General features: G+C 44.3%; 1 protein-coding gene across 2 annotated transcripts in view; it reads left to right on the top strand.

The window, feature by feature from the left end:
- The window catches only part of KIF3B (kinesin family member 3B), a 73929-nt gene that overhangs the window by 17203 nt on the left and 30045 nt on the right, over positions 1-26681 (top strand). For both annotated transcript variants that reach the window (XM_063959079.1, XM_063959078.1), the window contains exons 2-5: positions 2910-4375; positions 5297-5398; positions 5482-5604; positions 8639-8757. In XM_063959079.1, coding sequence (XP_063815149.1) covers positions 2975-4375; positions 5297-5398; positions 5482-5604; positions 8639-8757 — 1745 coding nt within the window. In that variant the 5' untranslated portion in view covers positions 2910-2974. The remainder of the gene's footprint in view (positions 1-2909; positions 4376-5296; positions 5399-5481; positions 5605-8638; positions 8758-26681) is intronic.

Here is a 26681-nt window from a genome sequence, read left to right as displayed (position 1 = left end):
GTAATCTATCAGGTGTAGCTCCTGATGTATAGTTGCACAGTGATAAAGCTGTAGTTTTGGAGATAGGGCCTCCATAACTTTACAACATACTCCAGGTGACCTATAAAGTAACAATTTAACCTCCCACAAATACAACTTTATTTTACATGTTTTGGTGGTGTTGTGTTTTTTTTTTTCTAAACGTCATTATTTTTTTTAAAGTAAACTTAAGCGCAGGAAAAGTTTAGACATGTAAAAACATTTTAATAGGCAGAGCAATGTAATAAAAATGGCATGACCTGTTTTAAGTTGCCCATGTAAAAACAACTCCGTGGAAAGTAATGATTTAATACATTTTACAAGTTTTTTTTTTTTTATTTAAATCTGTTTTTAGTAGCTGTTCAGAAGAAAGCATATACAGCAATAAACAACATGACAATATAAGCAGTACATCAATTAAAGGTTGTATGGTACAGGAGTCAAGTCACTTATACATCTGCATATGGTGACCAGAGAGCATAGGAATAGTTATGTAAATAAATAAGTAGTTTCAGGTGCGCTGTCAGCTACTGCTGGTAAAGGGATGGTCAGATCCCCAAAGTTACAGATGAAGACAAATAGAATTATACCAGCGCTGGCTGTTTTAAAACAATTAAAATGAAATGGCTTGTAATTTAAGCAATTATTTATCACTGAATAAAAGACATCAAAAAGTAATTCAGTTAAAAGAAATGTATATAGATAAATATGCCACATATTAAAAGAAATGGTGTGAGCCAATACTGTTGTAGCCACTTATAGCGCTTATATAAAGTCAAAATACTTTGGCTAGGACTCTCTCCTGGGTAATAGTGCAAAGTCACAAAATATGCAGCAGTGTTTACCGGATTAGGAAATCCCCATAGTTATTTGTTCCTAGGTGGTATATAACCGGTCCACTGCAGGTGGTCTACTTAGAAGTGAGTCCACTGGTTGTAGAGGGGAATTCCGGATATATGATGCTGCAGTGACAGATCCAGCAAGGAGAAAAGATGTCCACAATATACCAGAAGATGTCAGCAGGAGATCTGGTGGCAAGGTGTAAATGGCTTCACAGGCTCAACGCGTTTCACTGGTTAGGTCCAGCTTCCTCAGGAGCATATGAGTCGCTGCAACAGTATTGGCTGCCACTATTTCTTTTAATACGTGGCATATTTACCTATATAATCTTCTTTTTTTTTATTTTTTTTATTTACTTTAAAAAAAATTGTCTTTTAATCAGTGACAAATAATTGCTTAAATTACAAGTCGTTTCATGTTAATTGTTTTAAAACTGCCAGCGCTGGTATAATTCTGTTTGTCAGCATAGGATGAGTAGCCACAAACAAATAAAGGATTCATACAGTGCTGTAAAGCGATGATTAAATATAAATCAGGATATAACTTTTAAAGTGTTCTATAAAACAAAATAAGAAATATAATAGTTTATGGCAAATGTAGAATACTTTTGCCATCGACGGTAGAGAACCAGATGGTATACCTCCATCAATGGAGAGGCATAACCAAATATTTATTTTTTTAATGAAGTGCATGGAAATGGAGCATAGCTCCTCCCCTGACATCTGTGAATCCCCGCCCAGTGTTCTGATTAATCCATGGGACAGTCGGTGAAAAAACAGGGATGACCATCTGTTGTGGAAACCATCGGTGGTCATCCACTGCATAGTTGGTAGCCATCAATGGTTACTTGCCATATCGCCATCAATGGCAACCATTGATGGCAACCACACCCATGGCCATCACTAACAAGAGGTAAGAACCTTATAAATAACAATAAGACATTACCGGTGTAACAAAAACAAGTATCTAAACCAGTAAAAAGGAAATTATGAATCTGGTAACAATTACTTATGTAAATACCACTCCGTGGTTTCAAACACTTTAAAAATTTGAGTCTGACTGGCCTGATCTTGCGTTACAATGTATATTCCCCATTTCTTATAAAAACTAATTACACCTTTTTCTGTATTTTGCTTTGCAGATTTCCTATCAAATTAAAGAAACTGAAGCATTTTCCTTTTAACTTCTGCTCATTTTACAAGCTCTTAAGTATTTTACATGCACTGAAATTTAGTTGAAAAATATGCTTTTTAACTGAGCTCTGTGTAGCAACATTTCTTTGGTCATTTAAGGTCTTTTCTGATTACACTTAAAAAAATAATAATAATAAAAAATAGTCTTCTGTTCAGAGTAGGAGTATATATTAACACAATTCCATTTTCCTTGGATTGAGTTCCGCAAGTCCCTGTTTTGTCTTGGGAGCAGTAAGCTGCCCTGGCCTATTTGGAACCAAAACTGACTGAGATCCATAATGAAATTATATGAAAAAGTGTTTTGTTTTTGTTTGTTTTTTTAATCTTTTTATGTGGATTCCACAGTTCACAGTATAAAAGGACTAACACAGTAATATTAGAGGTAAATATACTGTAATAGAGAACATGCATTATAAACCTTTCAGATTTAGTTCAGCTTATTGGAAACATTTGTTTCTGAACTCTGTAACAACCTCCTGTTCACTGTGATAGCCTAAACAGATTTCTCTCATCTCTGATTGCCTTCTCCTTTCACATCCTCTTCTGTGACCCACTTTGCTGACACACTGACCTTGAACAATGCGTGGGGGGGGGGGGTTTGGTGGTGTACAAACAGCAGATGTTCTGCGGAGCTGATGTATACACTGCAGACCAGACTCTATAAGTATGCCAGCTCCGATGGAGGCATTCCTGAAACATGTTAATGTATTGTTAAACATATCTGAGCATTTTTTTTTCCACTTATCTGTTTTCTGTTTTTAGAAATTGAATTGTGTTTTGTATGTTTACAATGTATTCATTTGCATGCAGTGCAATATAAATAAACCTAATCTCAAGATTCTTTTATCCTAAATGTAGGGTGGTAAGTGGGAGTTCCAGCTGGAAAAGTGTGTTGAGCACCAGACTGATTGCAGAAATACAGGATGTCAAAGCTGAAGAGCTCCGAGTCTGTGCGGGTTGTGGTACGGTGCCGGCCCATGAACAGCAAGGAGTTATCTGCTGGATATGAGAAAGTGGTAAATGTGGACGTGAAGCTTGGTCAGGTGGCAGTAAGAATTCAGAAAGGAGCCTCTAATGATTTGCCGAAAACCTTTACATTTGATGCAGTGTATGATAGTAACTCCAAGCAGGTGGAGTTGTATGACGAGACATTTAGGCCACTTGTGGATTCAGTCTTGCTTGGATTCAATGGAACAATCTTTGCATATGGCCAAACAGGAACTGGGAAAACCTTCACTATGGAAGGCTTGCGGGGTGACCCTGAGAAAAGAGGGGTCATACCAAATTCATTTGAACACGTATTCACACACATCTCAAGGTCCCAAAACCAACAATATCTGGTAAGGGCTTCGTACTTAGAAATCTATCAGGAGGAAATCAGAGACCTTCTCTCTAAAGATCAATCTAAACGCTTAGAGCTTAAAGAAAGACCTGACACTGGTGTCTATGTCAAGGACCTTTCCTCTTTTGTCACAAAGAGCGTAAAGGAGATAGAACATGTCATGAATGTGGGGAATCAGAACCGTTCTGTTGGTGCCACCAACATGAATGAACACAGCTCACGCTCACATGCTATCTTCATGATCACCATAGAATGCAGTGAACTAGGACTAGATGGTGAGAACCACATTCGTGTAGGAAAGCTGAATCTTGTAGATCTGGCAGGAAGTGAACGGCAAACAAAGACTGGAGCTCAAGGGGAAAGGCTTAAAGAAGCCACAAAAATTAATCTGTCCCTCTCTGCACTAGGAAATGTTATATCTGCCCTTGTGGATGGCAAGAGCACCCACATACCATACAGAGATTCTAAGCTTACCAGATTGTTGCAAGACTCTCTAGGTGGAAATGCCAAAACGGTCATGGTAGCCAATATTGGTCCTGCCTCATACAATGTAGAGGAGACTTTGACAACTTTGCGCTACTCTAACCGTGCCAAGAACATCAAGAACAAACCTCGAGTGAATGAAGACCCTAAGGATGCTTTACTGCGGGAGTTCCAAGAGGAGATAGCAAGGCTGAAAGCACAGCTGGAAAAAAGGGTCGTGGTGAAAAGACGTAGAAGAGGAAAAAGAAGACCAGGTATGGAGGAATCGGGTGATGATGAAGAGGAAGGAGACTCCTATGAGGGAGAGGATGATGTGGAGGATAAAGAAGACTATTGGAGGGAGCAACAAGAGAAGCTAGAAACTGAGAAGAAGGCAATTGTAGAAGATCATAGTTTAGTGGCAGAGGAAAAACTGAAGCTTCTAAAGGAAAAGGAGAAGAAAATGGATGACCTAAAAAAAGAGAGAGAAGCCATGGAAATGTTGTCGGCCAAAGTAAAGGTAAGAAGTGTGAGCCCAGTACAGGCTACAACTTGCTGAAATACTTCTCTAATAAAATGCTGCAAGTAACTTTAGCTTCTAGCAACCCACAAAACGTTTGCTTTTATTTTAATTTGCTGTAGAAGAATCAAAGCCAATATCGTATTGGTTTTTATAAGATGCAGCACTATTGTGTTCTTTACAATGTGTTTATTAAATAGGCCTGTTTTTCCCTAGTGAAAAAGACGCACAGCCCACAGAGAGCCCACATAGCATACTGGGGTCACAGTTGGTTTTCCAGAGCCTTTGGTGCAGTTGCTACCTCTAGTAGCATGACATTGTACATGAATCCATAAGCCTAATACAAAATGAAGGTTAATATATAAAGTCGTGTCGGACAAATTTCTCCATCAATCAGGAACCGGGGTCAAAAGTAAGGCCGGACACTTGAGTAAATTAAAACATTTTGGGGGTAATGAATGATGTGTATTAGCATATCAGCAACTGTATAAAATAAGCAGCATTTAAATCTCCCAAATATTAAACATCATCAAACTTCTATTGCAGACTTGTGACCCCTCCTCACCTACATTGCCCTTTTGCATTGTTTTCTGATTACAATCTTACCAGTGTACCTTCTGTTCCTGGCAGTAGAGGCAAACTCACAGCTCTATAACACACTCTGCTGTTACCGTACCCAGAGCAGCACTAAAAGGAAACCTTTCATACAGAGTTCACATCTCACGGCTCTAGGATAGCACAGTGTGTGATTATGCCATGCGTGTGAGCTGTAGGAGCCAGTAGCCTGGCTGTTGGCATATGCAGACGAGATGGGGTTGCAGAGAGAGGTAATAGTCCATTCACCTCACCATGACGTATTTGTCCAGCTCCATGTAAAGGCAACACTATATTACAAACAGTAATGTTGAGTCTGTCTCTCAGGCCATGGAGAGTAAACTTCTCGTTGGTGGAAAGAACATTGTTGACCATACAAATGAACAACAGAAAGTCCTGGAGCAGAAGAGGCAGGAGATTGCTGAGCAGGCAAGTGCCAGGTTTGTTCTAAAGCCCATAGCATGAAAAGTGAGACGGTGTACACATGTCTGATTTGTATCTGTATCACTTAGAAACGTCGCGAGCGAGAGATGCAACAGCAGATGGAAAGTCGTGATGAGGAGACCTTGGAGTTAAAGGAGACTTATAGCTCATTACAGCAAGAGGTTGACATAAAGACTAAGAAGCTAAAAAAGGTGAGCTGTGATAGGCAGATTTCGACAAATGGGAGGTAATCTGCGCACTGGGGTGGTTTAGCTGTTTGGGATGTGCTGCTAGTCAAAAGGGTGTCCTTGCCCTTTAGTTCAATATATATATGGTTTTCACCTGACTGCGCTCATCCCCTACAGTTCTGAATGCTTATGAATGAATTCTAAACAAAAACTGGATACTTATTAAAAGGGTATGTTTTACTTTCACATATAACAGTAATAACACTCAATACAGTGAATACAATATGACCAACACTAATCCCAACTAATAATGAATTGTAGGTAAAGATGATACAAATACAGTAATCACAATGTGCGCTCCAAGGGGAGCACTTGTCATAAACTCAGTCCCTTTGCCACTGAAAGTAGTGATCAATTCCTTGTAGTATTTGGCGTGTGTGTTCTGACACACAGGCCAATTGGCTGGAAGGAATTGTAAGGTCTGGCAGTGTTTCCTTGCGAGTCTAATCAAGATTATCGAGTAAAATGTCTCTAGTCCTGACCGGACTGTGAGGGTTTCTTTCAAAGTCTGTCTTAAATAAATTACAGAGGACGGCGTCCCGTACCTCTGTGTGTGAAGGCAGGTATTCGTGCGCTCTCGTTGCGGCCGTGTTGATAAGGTGTACAGGTGCGGGGGGCAGCGGGAACCCCTTGGCGGCTCCGGACAGACTTGCCCTTCGGCTCGTGTGCCTGCTCTGCCGGTTCGTCCTGCTAAGGATCTCCCCGTGAGCCTGCAGCACTCGCCGGGCTAGTCGTGGTCGCGTGGGGGGGAACTTAGCCGCAGGATCTTAGCAGAGCCTGTGGCAGTATCGCACCTCCCCACAACGGAGTACTCACCTGTGTGGTCCTCTTGCTGCCCGTCCGTCTGTACGGCTTACCGATGTCTGCGCCGTGGGTCCGAAGGTCTCACAGCACTCTCCTGCTCTCCGATGGTGTGTGTGATGTTCCTCGTTCGTCTCCTCCAACGCGTTTCAACCGGATTGGTCTTTGCAGTGTTCTGATCGTGGTGGATGTTAAATTAGCTTAAGGGCGGGACTAACATCTATTCCTCCTTTGTTCCACTGGTTTGATTGGTGGTTGAGATTGTCGGTATTAACAGGAGCAATTAACACATTCCATCACTCTGTCCCATTTTTGAGTGTCAGAAACAGGGGAGGTTTGAAAACATGGCAATGCAAGTGAAGCTCTTTCTTTGAGAAAGTCCATAAATGTATTTATTAGTATTTGCTGAACATTTGTATTCTTAAATAAACTAAATCAATGCTGATTGTATAACTGAGTTTCTAGATTTCAGTAGTTAGTGCCAAGATGCAGTAACCAAGCTGTTGGTTATCAACTTTATTATAATAATAGTAATATATTCTGGTGACATAAAATTCAGATAGTTTAAAATTAAATTAAAACTCGGGTTCTGGTTCAATTTATAGATCAATAATGGTGTAAAGCCTATTATTAAGAAAATTGGTATGAAGCCTATTGGTAAGCTAACTAATCATGAAGCTGTTCAAATATGTCGGGGTGTTTCTTGTGTGTGTCACACTGGTAGTAAAGTGGAATCGCTGGGATATAACTATCTTTCTCAGTTCGGAGTAATTTGTAATCCTGTGTTACCTGAAGGCTTTTACATGTATTTATGATCTACAGACTTAATAATTTGTTCTACTTGCAAATGATAGACCTTATTTCATTGTCAATGTTTAACCCTTTTGGTGCCAGTGTACCAAAGGCAATTATTAGGCGCAATTCTTCTTTATTTATTTTTTGTGTGTAATCCCCTCCCCTCCAATTCTTCTTGATTTCTTTCAACCCTGTAAACTTTAGTAGTGTGGGGTTTGATTCGTGATGGTCTCTAAAGTGTATGGAGAGCGGATGATCTTCTGTTTTTCGTTTAATGTTGCGGATATGTTCACTGATTCGAATTTTGAGTGGTCTGATGGTTCTTCCTATATATTGTAGCTTGCATGGACATTCTAGTAGATATATAATGCCTTTACTGTGGCATGCAATTCTGTCTTGGATTTTGTAACTGTAGGAATTGGTTGTGGATTTCTTCATGGTAGTGGGTAATGTGCTTCTTGCTTTTGTCACTTGGCAACCTGAGCAGGTCCCACAGTGATAAAAATCCCCTTTGCTCTGTGTCCCATCTAATGTGGTTTGTATCTGGTTCGATGGTGGTATGTGGCTGTGCGTTAGTTTTTTCTTAATGTCGGGAGCCTTTCGATATATGACTTTGGGATTGGGGGGTAAGATTTTCGCTAAATTGTCATCTTGCAGTAATATCTGCCAATGTTTTGTTATGATCTTTTTGATCTGATGGGCTTGGTCTGTGTATTGTGTTATGAATAGTGGTTCTTCGATTTGCGTCATCTGTTTTGGCTTCTCTTTGTAATTTAGGAGTGCAGGCCTATCTGTCTTTTTTTGCTGTTTCAAAGGCTACTTGTACTGTCTCGGTATGATCGTTTTTTTCTCTAAATCTGTCACTTAAAACTTTCCCCTGTGTTTCATAATCACTCATCTTAGAGCAATTTCTACGAAGTCTTTTGAATTGTCCCATTGGTATGCCGTTAAGCCATGTCGGGTGATGCCCGCTGGTGGCTAGTATGTAGCTATTCACGTCAACAGTTTTGTTATAAGTGTGTGTGTGTATTTGATCCTCATCGATGAAAATGTTAAGATCTAAAAATTGCACCTTTTTCTTGCTGTACGTGGTGGTGAGTTTGAGATTCCAGTCGTTCTGATTTAGGTGTGTATTGAACTTCTTGAGTGATTCTTCATCTCCCTTCCAGATGAAGAATATATCTTCTATAAATCTGGTCCAGAGGACGAGGCTCGCACCAAGTGTCACATCAGACCATATTGTGTCGTCTTCCCACTTACTCATGAATAGATTGGCGTAACTTGGCACGAACCTCGTCCCCATAGCGGTCCCAGTGGTCTGTAGGCAGATTGTATAAAAGGGGTGTATCACTTGTTTGCTTTAGTTGTGATTGGTCCTCATCACTAATACATTTTTTTCCAGCTCTTTTCTAAACTGCAGGCAGTAAAGGCTGAGATCCATGACTTGCAGGAGGAACACATAAAGGAGCGGCAAGAGCTGGAGCAAACACAGAATGAGCTTACCAGAGAGTTAAAATTAAAGTATGTTTGTGGTTATGAGGTGGTGGGGGGAGTATAGTGGTCATTGTTAATAGGATTCTTTGGGTTGCATGTTAAACCTGATGTCTTTAGTATGTGAATGTTTTGATAAAGCAGATCTTTAACCTACACACAGCGACAGCAGTTGGGACCCAGTGACATCACTAAGACACAAATACAAAGTGCCTAGATCACTGGTTTTTAGTGCATCGATAATACACCTTGCTATAAGTAATGGTTCGGCGCACAAAATGGGTGTCTCCACTGTATATTAGAAATGGGTGTGGATTATTAGAGCTACACACAAAAGGTCTTCAGTCATCAGGTCAACCACTAATGGTCGACAGGATCAAAAGGTTGTCATGGAATAAGTAGACAGTAGAAAAGGTCGACATGGAAATGGTCGATACAGTTTTTTTGTGGGGTGTTTTGTGTTTTGTCACTTTTCTGCCACAAACAAGTCCCAAGAGTGTACCGCGTCCCCTCGCATGGCTTCTGGAAAGGCGCCTCACTCCGCTACCGCTGCACTCAGCACAGATTACTATTCCCAATCATAGTATAAGTGGAAGGTAAAGTATGGAAATGTTGAAATCAAACCATATGTGTCGACTTTTTGAACCTGTCTACCTTTTACATGTCGACCATTAGTGGTAGACCTATTGATTGTAGACCTTTTTTAGTGTAGATCTATAGACCAGATACCATTAGAAATGGTTGTACTTAAAATACAGGACTTGTATATTTATCCCATTGCAGAATTATTCCTCAGGCAGATAACATGAGGGGGGCCTTGCCCAGACTTCAGTGGTTCTAAGCAGATGGATAAACAGTCTGTTTAGCTGTGATTTTTTTCTCTCTCTTGTTGTAGTCTGTTATTGAAACCCAACAGAATGTGTGCGTCTGAATTATTTATCAGCCTTTGTCACTGGTATTTTAGATCAGTGTATCCACAACATACTGCTTCTGTGCTGTGTATGCGCTATGGAGAATGTATTATGATTGTCTTATACATGACACACAGTGCATTTACTAAACAATTTGTTAACCTTGCTTAAATGAAATACACTCTTGACACAAAACCATATTTGTCCATTCTATACCTGGTTTTATGCTATGCTTTCTCTATGCAGACTATGAGGGGTTGGGTATGCGTGACCGCCATTCACAATACCGACTGCGAGATCCCGGCTGTTGGATGGACGGCAGGGTAATAGAACCTGCGCTTGCCACAGGTTCTATTCCCACTCTATGGGTGTCGTGGACACCCATGAGTGGGAATAGTCCCTGTTGGTCGACATGCCGACCGGTGTGATTTTCAGATGCCGAGATCCTGGCTTCGGTATTGTGACCGGCGGTCTACTGACCGCCACTCACATAAACGCATCCCTTTGGGAGGTATGTAATAGTGTTGGTGCTTTAAATTTTGTGGGAAAATCCCCATAATACCAACACTCTTACAAAGTCGTACCCTAGGACATTTGGGGGGAATTGTCTGCATTCCTACCCCCTGCGTCCTGTAATTTTTTTCAGAACTGTTACTCTAGCCTTTCACCCACAGACAAATAAAATTCCACCCACCCCTCTTTCAGTAAACCATAGGTTTAGACCGTTGTACAAACTTTGACAAACACAAAGCATTAAAATATTTTAATTTTAATTTTTTTTAATATATTTTTATTTGTAAAAATTGTAGGGTAAGCAAATGATAGATTACCAAAATAGGGACTATTTTTTTTTTTTTTTTCTAACCCAAATAAATTGCTGCTAAATATTTTGGCTTTGTGTTACAAAATATAGTTCAAGGCCTTTAATCTCACTTATCCTGCTAATCTCATTACAAACCTGATTTCTAGGATAATAAATATTTCGGGATGGAAAATTCAGCTGCAAAAATATGGGACAGCATAGATGACAATTGCATGCTTTGTGCACAGTTTGTAATCTGTAATTCATTAAGGAACCTTCATGCAAGATTAAATTTAGCTAGATCCTTCTTGTTTTTTTATTTTTTATTATTAAAGGCTGGGAACACATCAGACGGGTGGTCTTCTGTATGCCGACTGACGGGATCCCGGCGCACAGTATACCGGCGCCGGGATGCCGGCATACCGACACTTATTCTCCCTCGTGGGGGTCCACGACCCTCCTGGAGGGAGAATAAAATAGTGTGGCGCGCGTAGCGCGCCACCGTGTCCGTAGCGTGGCGAGCGCAGCGAGCCCGCAAGGGGCTCATTTGCGCTCGCCACACTGTCGGTAAGCCGGCGCTCGGGCTCCCGGCGCCGGTATGCTGGTCGCCGGGAGCCCGATTGCCGGCATATCGTAGTGAACCCCATCAGACGACTTGTTGTTTTGAGGCGAATTGGAACGACATATCGTCCATATCATCTAGTGTGTATGCACAATCGCATGTTCACATGCTTTGGTCATCGCTTCGTCTCCTCTTCTTTGCTGCACGTCAGATAGGAAAATGTAGTGAGAGATGTGGTGCACATTGTTCAGTGTACAGCCAACCGGAAGACCGATATATTGTTCATACAGCCACTGTACAGCCCATTATTTACATTTCCAGGGATCTTAAAGATGGTTGCATAGTGTGTACATAAGCAACGATAAATCATATGTGATCCAACGGTATATATTGTGCCGTCGCTTGAAGGATTGCACAGCATGTATGGTTTATCGGTAATGTAGAATATATTAAATATATTATACAGTTGTGCTCATAAGTTTACATACCCTAGCAGAATTTGGGATTTTCTGGCCATTTGTTGGAGAATATGAATGATACAGGTTGAGTATCCCATATCCAAATATTCCGAAATACGGACTTTTTTGAGTGAGAGTGAGATAGTGAAACCTTTGTTTTCTGATGGCTCAATGTACACAAACTTTGTTTAATACACAAAGTTATTAAAAATATTGTATTAAATGACCTTCAGGCTGTGTGTATAAGGTGTATATAAAACATAAATGATTTATGTGGATGTGTACACACTTTGTTTAATGCACAAAGTTATAAAAAAAATATTGGCTAAAATGACCTTTAGGCTGTGTGTATAAGGTGTATATGAAACATAAATGCATTCTGTGCTTACACTTAGGTCCCATCGCCATGATATCTCATTATGGTATGCATTTATTCCAAAATACGGAAAAATCCGATATCCAAAATACCTCTGGTCCCAAGCATTTTGGATAAGGGATACTCAACCTGTATTAGCAAGTCTCCTGGTTTTATGAGTGAAAACAGACAGACATCCATTTATTATTCACTGTGTTTTTAGTCACTAAAGCGCATTGACACTTTCTTGTATTTTAGTTTCTCTTGCTAATTAGGCCCTTGCAAAGCCTGGTCCGTGCAGCTAGTGAACTCTAAACACAAGTGAAATTAATTTGTAATCTATTGCGCCGGGAGTATTGGGTGTTGAATACACCTCTAGTTTTTGTCCTTTTATATAGACCCTTATGTAGACCCTCCATTATACAGAGACTTGGCTGTCAGCACTGCACTACTGGAGGGTCTACCACGTGTTTACCACATTATACCCATTTGAATTGCCTTCACTCCTGAGTCTCTGAGTGTCAGGTTCAAGCTGCTGACCGATGAGGTTCCTTATGCTTGTGAACCAGTTAGATTCTATATGAATCTTCCCCATATTCAAATATCTGAATGTCAGACTCAAGCTGATGATATATGAGGTATGGTCCTCGCTGTATCAATCAAGTCCCATTGAAATATTGAAACGTTGTTCATACATCTTTGAATGACCTTTTATGTGCTGACAATATGTTCTGAAATGAAGAGATTTTACCCCTGATGAAGTCTTGGAACAAGACAAAACGCGTTGGGTTATTTATCTATCTATTATCTGATGTTACCTCCGAATCTACAATAAGGAGAAGGAGGAAATCGTAGTGATATATCTACGCTTTTTCCTCATCACTACAAACTGATTGTTCAAATTGTGCGACAAATGTAAATGTATCAACTGTATACTTATGAACATTTGTGTCGGGTTTATATGTTGTTTTACTAAATTTTTATGTTAGTATTTGTTATCTGACGTAATTTATCCGGAGAGTACTGTAAGGGTCCGTTTTTAGGTAGGGCGTTGATATAACTCCCTTGGCGCCATCTCCTCTATTTCGTTATATATATATATATATATATATATATATATATATATATACATACATATATATATACATATATACAGGCTTCCGTGCATTGGCCAATCCACCAACTAAACCCCCATCATTTATTTATTGAATTGTTGAGGATAAGTGAGTTTACATTGGTGAGTGCTGGGTTCTCTGTTTGTATTTATTAGAGCGATGTGGTCATGGGCTACATGCACCCCGCCCTGTGAGTGGTAAGTACAGCTGTGTACCCCGCTTCTGTGGTGGAGAGTGCAGTGTTACATGCACCCCACCCTGTGAGTGGTAAGTGCATAGCTGTGCCCCGCTTCTGGTGTGGTGAGTGCTGTGGTTTTTCCTTTGTGTAATGTGTGTGTATATATATATATATATATATATATATATATATATATATATATATATATATATATATATATATATATATATATATATATATATATATATATATATTATACAGTGCAAACTCCTATGGAGTGTGATGTCCAAAGTCAAGGCAACAATAGTATTTGTTCATGATAGTGGTTTCATGATGGCCCAGTTGTGGTCAAAGAGTCCATAGTAAATGTCCTTAGTCTCAAAGTCAAGCCCAAGATTTCTTATATGTCCTCAAAACACAATAAACTGTACAACTTTTCCTCCCTCTGTTCCGCTCCGGGTATAGATATCTCAGATAGGAAAGATAGAAGAGCCAACGATAGTGTAATACAGTTTTATTGAGGACAACATAAAAATAAAGCCTTAGCAGCGTACCTCAGGTAGTGGTGTATAATGCACACCAAGTCTCACAAGTGTTTGGGGTTCTTTTCTGGCACTTCCCGGAAACAGGAATCCCCCCTCTGAGTCCTGGGTAGGCATCAAGTTAAGGTCCTTCACCAACGCATTTTGGCTCCTGGGAGCCTTTATCAAGTTGTTATGGGCTGTAATGTGTTGGTGCTATTTATACCCCTTCCTAAGATTCTATTGGTGGGCTGGTTCCAGGAAGTGACCGTTCCAAATGAATTAAATACAATTCAAAATATGTTGATTTTCCTTAAAAAAACATTATACATAACTTCACAGAAAAGATTAATAAATTAGACCTAAAAAACGATTAGGTGTTTACTTGTAAAATACAAATTTATAATTGCATATTTAAATCGCTTCCGGTATCATCACGGAAGTTAATGACCCTGTTTTACAATGTAAGTGGGTCCCCCTTGTGATTAAGTACAGCTAAAAATGCGCTCCCCCGGAAGTGTGTGCATGGCACCTCCAGCGGTGCGTTCCACGCGCACCTCCATGTTTACATCGGAAGTAGTGCGAGAGTACTTCCGGCAGTGCGCTTCTGACATTGGTAGAGAGAGCGCAGTTACAATAATACTTAGTTCTATAGTAGGGCCAGACTTATTAACTAGTAAGAGTAAGATTTCTAAAACCATAAGATTTCATCATAAGACCATACTATAAAACATATTATCCGGACCGATTACCGGAAGTAGTATTATGCGTTCCATATGGTAATGAACTTCCTGTTTGTGCGTTCCACAGTGTGTTAGACTGAATATGCTCATTTGTTTTAAAAAAATAAATAAAATTAAAATAAAAAATAAAATAAAAAATAATTTTAAAAATAAGGGGAAAGAAAGAAGTGCTGAATATTAAAAATATACATATTGGGGACATTCTGGTTATAGGAAACTGGCATTATATCAGAAATAATAAAAAAAAAAAGTACTTTCTTTGATTTAAATGCCCCACTCAGTGCCGGATACATTGCCCCACTCAGTGCCAGTTACATTGCCCCACTCGGTGCCAGTTACATTGCCCCACTCGGTGCCAGTTACATTGCCCCACTCAGTGCCAGTTACATTGCCCCACAGTGCCAGATACATTGCTCCACAGTGCCAGATACATGCCCCACTCAGTGCCAGATACATGCCCCACTCAGTGCCAGATACATGCCCCACTCAGTGCCAGATACATGCCCCACTCAGTGCCAGATACATGCCCCACTCAGTGCCAGATACATGCCCCACTCAGTGCCGGATACATGGCCCCACAGTGCCGGATACATTGCCCCACTCAGTGCCAGTTACATTGCCCCACTCAGTGCCGGATATAATGCCCCACAGTGCCAGTTACATTGCCCCACAGTGCCAGATACATTGCCCCACAGTGCCAGATACATTGCCCCACAGTGCCAGATACATTGCCCCACAGTGCCAGATACATTGCCCCACAGGGCCAGTTACATTGCCCCACAGGGCCAGTTACATTGCCCCACAGGGCCAGTTACATTGCCCCACAGGGCCAGTTACATTGCCCCACAGGGCCAGTTACATTGCCCCACAGTGAAAGATACAGTGCCAGATACATTGCCCCACAGTGCCAGATACATTGCCCCACAGTGCCAGATACATTGCCCCACAGGGCCAGTTACATTGCCCCACAGGGCCAGTTACATTGCCCCACAGGGCCAGTTACATTGCCCCACAGGGCCAGTTACATTGCCCCACAGGGCCAGTTACATTGCCCCACAGGGCCAGTTACATTGCCCCACAGGGCCAGTTACATTGCCCCACAGGGCCAGTTACATTGCCCCACAGGGCCAGTTACATTGCCCCACAGGGCCAGATACATGCCCCACAGGGCCAGTTACATTGCCCCACAGTGCCAGATACATGCCCCACAGTGCCAGGCCCCACTTGGTGCCAGATACTTGCCCCACTGTGCCGCCGGACCCCCCCGTGCCGCCGGACCCCCCCCCCTCCGTCACTCACCGGCCGCCTTGTTGTTGATATGTGAGGGGAGGAGAGCGCAGTGCTTCTCCTTCCCCTCACCGCTCCAGGTCTCCGGCGGCTGTCTGGCGCCGGTTCGCTAGCCAATCGGAGCTCGCGGACCGGCAGCCAATCAGGAGCCGGTCCGCAAGCTCTGATTGGCTAGCGCCGGAGACCGGACACAGCAGCGCTTCTGGCAGCGCTGCTAGTGCTGGCAGCGGCGGTGAGGGGAGGGAGAGACGCTGCGCTCTACTCCCCTCACATTTAGAGTTGACGGGGGCGAGTGGGGCATGATGCCCTGGACGCCGGCGGCGCCCCCCTCTCCTAGGCCTGCCAAGGCGCCCAGGGCACGTGCCCCACTCGCCCTAACCTAGATACGCCTCTGCGTGCACGCAGTTCCAGGGGAGCGCATTTTTAGCTGTACTTAATCACAAGGGGGACCCACTTACATTGTAAAACCGGGTCATTAACCTCCGGGATGATACCGGAAGTGATTTAAATATGCAATTATAAATGTGTATTTTACAAGTAAACACCTAATCCGTTTTCTCTGACGTCCTAGTGGATGCTGGGGACTCCGTAAGGACCATGGGGAATAGCGGCTCCGCAGGAGACTGTGCACAGCTAAGAAAGATTTAGTACTACCTGGTGTGCACTGGCTCCTCCCACTATGACCCTCCTCCAGACCTCAGTTAGAATCCTGTGCCCGGCTGAGCTGGATGCACACTAGGGGCTCTCCTGAGCTCCTAGAGAGAGAGTATATTTTAGGTTTTTTATTTTACAGTGAGATCTGCTGGCAACAGACTCACTGCAGCGAGGGACTAAGGGGAGAAGAAGCGAACCTACCTAACTGGTGGTAGCTTGGGCTTCTTAGGCTACTGGACACCATTAGCTCCAGAGGGATCGACCGCATGGAACCGGCCATTGATGTTCGGTCCCAGAGCCGCACCGCCGGCCCCCTTACAGAGCCAGAAGCAAGAAGAGTCCGGAAAATCGGCGGCAGAAGACATCAGTCTTCACCAAGGTAGCGCACAGCACTGCAGCTGTGCGCCATTGCTCCTCATACACACTTCACACTCCGGTCACTGAGGGTGCAGGGCGCTGGGGGGGGGGCGCCCTGAGCAGCAATAAAAACACCTTGGCTGGCAAATATATCACAATATATAGCCCCAGAGGCTATATATGTGATAAATACCCCTGCCAGAATCCATAAAAAAGCGGGAGAAAAGTCCGCGAAAAAGGGGCGGAGCTATCTCCCTCAGCACACTGGCGCCATTTTCTCTTCACAGTGCAGCTGGAAGACAGCTCCCCAGGCTCTCCCCTGTAGTTTTCAGGCTCAAAGGGTTAAAAAGAGATGGGGGGGGCACTAAATTTAGGCGCAATATTGTTTATACGAGCAGCTATTGGGGAAAAAATCACTCAGTTATAGTGTTAATCCCTGCATTATATAGCGCTCTGGTGTGTGCTGGCATACTCTCTCTCTGTCTCCCCAAAGGACTTTGTTGGGTCCTGTCCTCAGTCAGAGCATTCCCTGTGTGTGTGCTGTGTGTCGGTACGGCTGTGTCGACATGTGGGATGAGGAAGGTTACGTGGAGGTGGAGCAGAGGCCGATAAATGGGATGTCGTCCCCTGTGGGGCCGACACCAGAGTGGATGGATAGGTGGAAGGTATTAACCGACAATGTCAACTCCTTACAAGGCTGGATGACGTAAAACAGCTGTGGGACAGCCGGCTTCTCAGCCCGCGCCTGCCCAGGCGTCTCAAAGGCCATCAGGGGCTCAAAAAAGCGCCCGTTACCTCAGATGGGGCAGACACAGATGTCGACACGGAGTCTGACTCCAGTGTCAACGAGGTTGAGACATATACACAATCCACTAGTAACATCCGTTACATGATCTCGGCAATGAAAAATGTGTTGCGCATTTCTGACATGAACCCAAGTACCACATAAAAGGGGTTTTATTTTTGGGGAGAAAAAGCAGCCAGTGTTTTGTTCCCCCATCAGATGAATGAATGAAGTGTGTAAAGTAGCGTGGGTTCCCCCAATAAGAAACTGGTAATTTCTAAAAAGTTACTGATGGCGTACCCTTTCCCGCCAGAGGATAGGTCACGTTGGGAGACATCCCTTAGGGTGGATAAGGCGCTCACACGTTTGTCAAAAAAGGTGGCACTGCCGTCTTAGGATACGGCCACCTTGAAGGAGCCTGCTGATAAAAAACAGGAGGCTATCCTGAAGTCTGTATATACACACTCAGGTTATATACTGAGACCTGCAATTGCCTCAGCATAAATAGTGCTGCTGCAGCGTCGTCTGATACCCTGTCAGATAATATTAATACTCTAAGACAGGGATAATAGTTTGCTAACATAGAGCATATTAAAGACGTCGTCTTATATATAAAGGATGCACAGAGGGATATTTGACGGCTGGCATCCAGAATTAATGCAATGTCCATTCTGCCAGGAGGGTATTAGAAACCCGGCAGTGGACAGGTGATGCTGCCTATAAAAGGCACATGGAGATTCTGCCTTATAAGGGTGAGGAATTGTTTGGGGATGGTCTCTGGGACCTCGTATCCACAGCAACAGCTGGGGGGGGGGGGGGAGCACCGTATTTTCAGGTACAGTCCTTTCGGCTTCAGAAAAGCAAGCGGGTCAAAGGCGCTTCCTTTCTGCACAGAGACAAGGGAAGAAGGAAAAAGCTGCACCAGCAGCCAGTTCCCAGGATCAAAAATCTTCCCCCGCTTCCTCTGGGTCCACCGCTTGACGTTGGGGCTCCACAGGTGGAGACAGGTGCGGTAGGGGCGCGTCTCGGGAACTTCAGGGACCAGTGGGTTTGCCCACAGGTGGATCCCTAGGTTCTGCAAATAGTATCACAGGGATACAGGCTGGAGTTCAAGGCAACTCCCCCTCGCCGTTACCTCACCTCAGCCTTGCCTGCTGCCCTCGGAGAAAGGTATTACTGGCGGCAATTCACAAGCTGCACCTCCAGCAGGTGAAATCATGAAATCAAGGTACCCCTCCTTCAACAAGGCCGGGGTTACTATTCCAAAATGTTGTGGTACCGAAACCAGACGGTTCGGTGAGACCCATTCTAAAATTGAAAGCCTTGAACACTTATATACGAAGGTTCAAATTCGAAATGGAATCGCTCAGGGCGATTATTGCAAGCCTGGAGAATTTCATGGTATCACTGGACATCAAGGATGCTTACCTGCATGTCCCTATTTACCCTCTTCACCAGGAGTACCTCAAAATTGTGGTACAGGATTGTCATTACCAATTCCAGACGTTGCCGTTGGTCTGTCCCCGGCACCGAGGTATTTACCAAGGTAATGGCCGAAATAATTATCCCGTACTTGGACGATCTCCTTATAAAGGCGAGGTCCAGGGAGCAGTTGTTCGGCGGAGTAGCACTATCTCGGGAAGTGCTACAACAGCACGGCTGGATTCTGAATATCCAAAGTCGCAGCTGGTTCCTACGACGCGTCTACTGTTCCTGAGTATGGTTCTGGACACAGAACAGGATAAAAAGGGTTTCTCCCGGAGGAGAAGTCCAAGGAGTTGTCGTCTCTAGACAGAGACCTCCTAATACGTATACAGATGTCGGTGCATCAATGCACGCGAGCCCTGGGAAGGATGGTAGCTTCTTACGAAGAAATTCCATTCGCCAGGTCCCATACAAGGATTTTCCAGTGGGATCTGTTGGACATGTGGTCCGGGTCGCATCTTCAGATGCATGGGCGGATAACCCTGTCTCCAAGGGCCAGGGTGTCGCTGTTGTGGTGGCTGCAGAGTGCTCATCTTCTAGGGGGCCGCAGATTCGGCATACAGGACTGGGTCCTGGTGACCACGGATGCCAGCCTTCGAGGCTGGGGGGCAGTCACACAGGGAAGAAACTTCCAAGGCTATGGAAAAGTCAGGAGACTTCCCTACACATAAATATTCTGGAACTAAGGGCCATTTACAATGCCCTAAGTCAGGCTAGACCCCTGCTTCAACACCGGCCGGTGCTGATCCAGTCAGACAACATCACGGCGGTCGCTCATGTAAACGACAGGGCGGCACAAGAAGCAGGATGGCGATGGCAGAAGCCACAAGGATTCTCCGATGGGCGGAAAATCATGTGTTAGCACTGTCAGCAGTGTTCATTCCCGGAGTGGACAACTGAGAAGCAGACTTTCTCAGAAGACACTACCTCCACCCGGGAGAGTGGGGACTTCATCCAGAAGTCTTCCAAATGATTGTACACCGTTGGGAAAGGCCACAGGTGGACATGATGGCGTCCCGCCTCAACTAAAAGTTACAAAGATATTGCGCCAGGTCAAGGACCCTCAGGCGATAGCTGTGGACGCTCTGGTAACACCGTGGGTGTACCAGTCGGTGTATGTGTTCCCTTCTCTGCCTCTCTTACCCAGGGTAATGAGAATAATAAGAAGGAGAGGAGTAAGAGCTATACTCATTGTTCCGGGTGGGCCAAGAAGAGCTTGGTAACCAGAACTCCAAGAAATGATCTCAGAGGACCTATGGCCTCTTCCGCTCAGACAGGACCTGCTGCAGCAGGGGGCCTGTCTGTTCCAAGACGTACCGCGGCTGCGTTGGACGGCATGGCGGTTGAACGCCAGATCCTGAAGCAAAAGGGAATTCCGGAGGAAGTTATCCCTACGCTATTTAAAGCTAGGAAAGAAGTGAACGCTAACCATTATCACCGCATATGGCAGAAATATGTTGCGTACTGTGAGGCCAGGAAGGCCCCAAAGGAGAAATTTCATCTACGTCGATTTCTGCACTTCCTACAGTCAGAGGTGACTATGGCCCTACAATTGGGTTCCATTAAGGTCCAGATTTCGGCTCTATCGATTTTCTTCCAAAATGGAACTGGCTTCACTGCCTGAAGTTCAGACTTTTGTTAAGGGAGGGCTGCATAGTCAGTCCCCGTTTGTGCCTCCAGTGGCACCGTGGGATCTCAACGTGGTGTTGGATTTCCTGATGTCGCATTGGGTTGAGCCACTTAAATCCGTGGAGCTATAATACCTCACGTGGAAAGTGGTCATTCTGTGGGCCTTGGCGTCGGCCAGGCGTGTATCAGAATTGACAAAAGCCCTTATCTGTATTTTATATGGGAAAGGCGAAATTGAGGACTCGTTCCCAATTCCTTCCTAAGGTGGTATCAGTTTTTCATGTGAACCAACCTATTGTGGTGCCTGCGGCTACTTGGGACTTGGAGGATTCCAAGTTACTGGACGTAGTCAGGGCCCTGAAAAGTATATGTTTCCAGGACAGCTGGAGTCAGGAAGACTGACTCGCTATTTATCCTGTATGCACCCAACAAGCTGGGTGCTCCTGCTTCTAAGCAGACGATTGCTCGCTGGATCTGTAGCACGATTCAACTTGCACATTCTGCGGCTGGACTGCCGCACCCTAAATCTGTAAAAGCCCATTCCACGAGGAAAGTGGGCTCTTCTTGGGCAGCTGCCCGAGGGGTCTCGGCTTTACAACTTTGCCGAGCTGCTACTTGGTCAGGGGCAAACACGTTTGCAAAATTCTACAAATTTGATACCCTGGCTATGGAGGACCTTGAGTTCTCTCATTCGGTGCTGCAGAGTCATCCGCACTCTCCCGCCCGTTTGGGAGCTTTGGTATAATCCCCATGGTCCTTATGGAGTCCCCAGCATCCACTAGGACGTCAGAAAATAAGATTTTACTCACCGGTAAATCTATTTCTCGTAGTCCGTAGTGGATGCTGGGCGCCCGTCCCAAGTGCGGACTGTCTGCAATACTTGTATATAGTTATCATTAACTAAAAGGGTTATTGTTGAGCCATCTGTTGAGAGGCTCTGTTATGTTCATACTGTTAACTGGGTATCATATCACGAGTTATACGGTGTGATTGGTGTGGCTGGTATGAGTCTTACCCGGGATTCAAAATCCTTCCTTATTGTGTCAGCTCTTCCGGGCACAGTATCCTAACTGAGGTCTGGAGGAGGGTCATAGTGGGAGGAGCCAGTGCACACCAGGTAGTCCTAAATCTTTCTTAGCTGTGCCCAGTCTCCTGCGGAGCCGCTATTCCCCATGGTCCTTACGGAGTCCCCAGCATCCACTACAGACTACGAGAAATAGATTTACCGGTGAGTAAAATCTTATTTTTTAGGTCTAATTTATGAATCCTTTTTGTGAAGTTATGTATAATGTTTTTTGATGAAAATCAACATATTTTGAATTGTATTTAATTCATTTGGAACTGTCACTTCCTGGAACCAGCCCACCAATAGAATCTTAGGAAGGAGTATAAATAGCACCAACACATTACAGCCCATTACACCTTGATAAAGGCTCCCAGGAGCCAAAATGCGTTGGTGAAGGACCTTAACTTGATGCCTACCCAGGACTCAGAGGGGGGATTCCTGTTTCCGGGAAGTGCCAGAAAAGAACCCCAAACACTTGTGAGACTTGGTGTGCATTATACACCATTACCTGAGGTACGCTGCTAAGACTTTGTTTTTATGTTGTCCTCAACAAAACTGTATTACACTATCGTTGCCTCTTCTGTCTTTCCTATCTGAGATATCTATTCCTGGAGCGGAACAGAGGGAGAAGTTGTACAGTTTGTGTTTTGAGGACATAGAAGAAATCTTGGGCTTGACTTTGAGACTAAGGACATTGACTATGGACTCTTTGACCACAACTGGGCCATCCTGAAACCACTGTTGTGAACAACTACTATTGTTGCCTTGACTTTGGACATCACACTCCATAGGAGTTTGAGATATAGATATATATATACGTGTGTGTGTGTGTGTGTGTGTGTGTGTGTGTGTGTGTGTATATATATATATATATATATATATATATATATATATATATTATACACATACATACATATACAGGTTGAGTATCCCTTATCCAAAATGCTTGGGACCAGAGGTATTTTGAAATAATAGCATACCATAATGAGATATCATGGTGATGGGACCTAAATCTAAGCACAGAATGCATTTATGTTTCATATACACCTTATACATGCAGCCTGAAGGTAATTTTAGCCAATATTTTTTCTAACTTTGTACATTAAACAAAGTGTGTGTACATTCACACAATTAATTTATGTTTCATATACACTTTATACACACAGCCTGAAGGTCATTTAATACAATATTTTTAATAACTTTGTTTATTAAACAAAGTTTGTGTACATTGAGTCATCAAAAAACAAAGGTTTCATTATCTCACTCTCACTCAAAAAAGTCAGTATTTCGGAATATTTGGATACGGGATATTCAACCTGTGTATGTGTGTATATATACATATATATATATAGTGTGTGTGTGTGTGTGTGTGTGTATGTATGTATATGTATGTGTATATATATATATATATATATATATATATATATATATATATATATATATATATATATATATATATAATAAGAATTTACTTACCGATAATTCTATTTCTCGTAGTGGATGCTGGGAACTCCGAAAGGACCATGGGGAGTAGCGGCTCCGCAGGAGACTGGGCACAAAAGTAAAAGCTTTAGGACTAGCTGGTGTGCACTGGCTCCTCCCCCTATGACCCTCCTCCAAGCCTCAGTTAGGATACTGTGCCCGGACGAGCGTACACAATAAGGAAGGATTTTGAATCCCGGGTAAGACTCATACCAGCCACACCAATCACACCGTACAACCTGTGATCTGAACCCAGTTAACAGCATGATAACAGAGGAGCCTCTGAAAAGATGGCTCACAACAATAATAACCTGATTTTTGTAACTATGTACAAGTATTGCAGACAATCCGCACTTGGGATGGGCGCCCAGCATCCACTACGGACTATGAGAAATAGAATTATCGGTAAGTAAATTCTTATTTTCTCTGACGTCCTAGTGGATGCTGGGAACTCCGAAAGGACCGTGGGGATTATACCAAAGCTCCCAAACGGGCGGGAGAGTGCGGATGACTCTGCAGCACCGAATGAGAGAACTCCAGGTCCTCCTCAGCCAGGGTATCAAATTTGTAGAATTTAGCAAACGTGTTTGCCCCTGACCAAGTAGCTGCTCGGCAAAGTTGTAAAGCCGAGACCCCTCGGGCAGCCGCCCAAGATGAGCCCACTTTCCTTGTGGAATGGGCTTTTACAGATTTTGGCTGTGGCAGGCCTGCCACAGAATGTGCGAGCTGAATTGTACTACAAATCCAACGAGCAATAGTCTGCTTAGAAGCAGGAGCACCCAGCTTGTTGGGTGCATACAGGATAAACAGCGAGTCAGATTTTCTGACTCCAGCCGTCCTGGAAACATATATTTTCAGGGCCCTGACTACGTCCAGCAACTTGGAATCCTCCAAGTCCCTAGTAGCCGCAGGTACCACAATAGGCTGGTTTAAGTGAAACGCTGAAACCACCTTAGGGAGAAATTGAGGACGAGTCCTCAATTCTGCCCTGTCCGTATGAAAAATTAGGTAAGGGCTTTTATAGGATAAAGCCGCCAATTCTGAGACACGCCTGGCTGAAGCCAGGGCTAACAGCATTACCACTTTCCATGTGAGATATTTTAAGTCCACAGTGGTGAGTGGTTCAAACCAATGTGATTTTAGGAACCCCAAAACTACATTGAGATCCCAAGGTGCCACTGGAGGCACAAAAGGAGGCTGTATATGCAGTACCCCCTTGACAAACGTCTGAACTTCAGGGACTGAAGCTAGTTCTTTCTGGAAGAAAATCGACAGGGCCGAAATTTGAACCTTAATGGACCCTAATTTTAGGCCCATAGACAGTCCTGTTTGCAGGAAATGCAGAAAACGACCCAGTTGAAATTCCTCTGTAGGGGCCTTCCTGGCCTCACACCACGCAACATATTTACGCCAAATACGGTGATAATGTTGCACAGTTACATCCTTCCTGGCTTTGATCAGGGTAGGGATGACTTCATCCGGAATGCCTTTTTCCTTCAGGATCCGGCGTTCAACCGCCATGCCGTCAAACGCAGCCGCGGTAAGTCTTGGAACAGACAGGGTCCCTGCTGGAGCAGGTCCTTTCTTAGAGGTAGAGGCCACGGGTCCTCCGTGAGCATCTCTTGAAGTTCCGGGTACCAAGTCCTTCTTGGCCAATCCGGAGCCACGAGTATAGATCTTACTCCTCTCCTTCTTATGATTCTCAGTACATTGGGTATGAGAGGCAGAGGAGGGAACACATACACTGACTGGTACACCCACGGTGTTACCAGAGCGTCCACAGCTATTGCCTGAGGGTCCCTTGACCTGGCGCAATATCTGTCTAGTTTTTTGTTGAGGCGGGACGCCATCATGTCCACCTTTGGTTTTTCCCAACGGTTCACAATCATGTGGAAGACTTCTGGGTGAAGTCCCCACTCCCCCGAGTGGAGGTCGTGTCTGCTGAGGAAGTCTGCTTCCCAGTTGTCCACTCCCGGAATGAACACTGCTGACAGTGCTATCACATGATTTTCCGCCCAGCGAAGAATCCTTGCAACTTCCGTCATTGCCCTCCTGCTTCTTGTGCCGCCCTGTCTGTTTACGTGGGCGACTGCCGTGATGTTGTCCGACTGGATCAACACCGGCTGACCCTGAAGCAGAGGCCTTGCTTGACTTGGGGCATTGTAAATGGCCCTTAGTTCCAGGATATTTATGTGAAATGACGTTTCCATGCTTGACCACAAGCCCTGGAAATTTCTTCCCTGTGTGACTGCTCCCCAGCCTCTCAGGCTGGCATCCGTGGTCACCAGAATCCAGTCCTGAATGCCGAATCTGCGGCCCTCTAGAAGATGAGCACTCTGCAACCACCACAGGAGAGACACCCTTGTCCTTGGAGACAGGGTTATCCGCTGATGCATCTGAAGATGCGATCCGGACCATTTGTCCAGCAGATCCCACTGAAAAGTTATTGCGTGGAATCTGCCGAATGGAATCGCTTCGTAAGAAGCCACCATTTTTCCCAGGACCCTTGTGCATTGATGCACTGACACTTGGCCTGGTTTTAGGAGGTTCCTGACTAGCTCGGATAACTCCCTGGCTTTCTCCTCCGGGAGAAACACCTTTTTCTGGACTGTGTCCAGAATCATCCCTAGGAACAGCAGACGTGTCGTCGGAATCAGCTGCGATTTTGGAATATTTAGAATCCACCCGTGCTGTCGTAGTACTACTTGAGATAGTGCTACTCCGACCTCTAACTGTTCCCTGGACCTTGCCCTTATCAGGAGATCGTCCAAGTAAGGGATAATTAAGACGCCTTTTCTTCGAAGAAGAATCATCATTTCGGCCATTACCTTGGTAAAGACCCAGGGTGCCGTGGACAATCCAAACGGCAGCGTCTGAAACTGATAATGACAGTTCTGTACCACGAACCTGAGGTACCCTTGGTGAGAAGGGCAAATTGGGACATGGAGGTAAGCATCCTTGATGTCCAGAGACACCATATAGTCCCCTTCTTCCAGGTTCGCTATCACTGCTCTGAGTGACTCCATCTTGAATTTGAACCTTTGTATGTAAGTGTTCAAGGATTTCAGATTTAAAATAGGTCTCACCGAGCCGTCCGGCTTCGGTACCACAAACAGCGTGGAATAATACCCCTTTCCCTGTTGTAGGAGGGGTACCTTGATTATCACCTGCTGGGAATACAGCTTGTGAATGGCTTCCAATACCGCCTCCCTGTCGGAGGGAGACGTTGGTAAAGCAGACTTCAGGAACCGGCGAGGGGGAGACGTCTCGAATTCCAATTTGTACCCCTGAGATACTACCTGCAGGATCCAGGGGTCCACTTGCGAGTGAGCCCACTGCGCGCTGAAATTCTTGAGACGGGCCCCCACCGTGCCTGAGTCCGCTTGTAAGGCCCCAGCGTCATGCTGAGGACTTGGCAGAAGCGGGGGAGGGCTTCTGTTCCTGGGAAGAGGCTGCCTGCTGCAGTCTTTTTCCCCTTCCTCTGCCCCGGGGCAGATATGAGTGGCCTTTTGCCCGCTTGCCCTTATGGGGACGAAAGGACTGAGCCTGAAAAGACTGTCTTTTT

This window comes from Pseudophryne corroboree, chromosome 3 (genome assembly GCF_028390025.1).
Source record: "Pseudophryne corroboree isolate aPseCor3 chromosome 3, aPseCor3.hap2, whole genome shotgun sequence".
In the NCBI taxonomy this organism is placed as follows: Eukaryota; Metazoa; Chordata; class Amphibia; order Anura; family Myobatrachidae; genus Pseudophryne; species Pseudophryne corroboree.
Note: the sequence above shows the minus strand (reverse complement) of the source record. Positions and strands in the feature narration are given on the sequence as shown.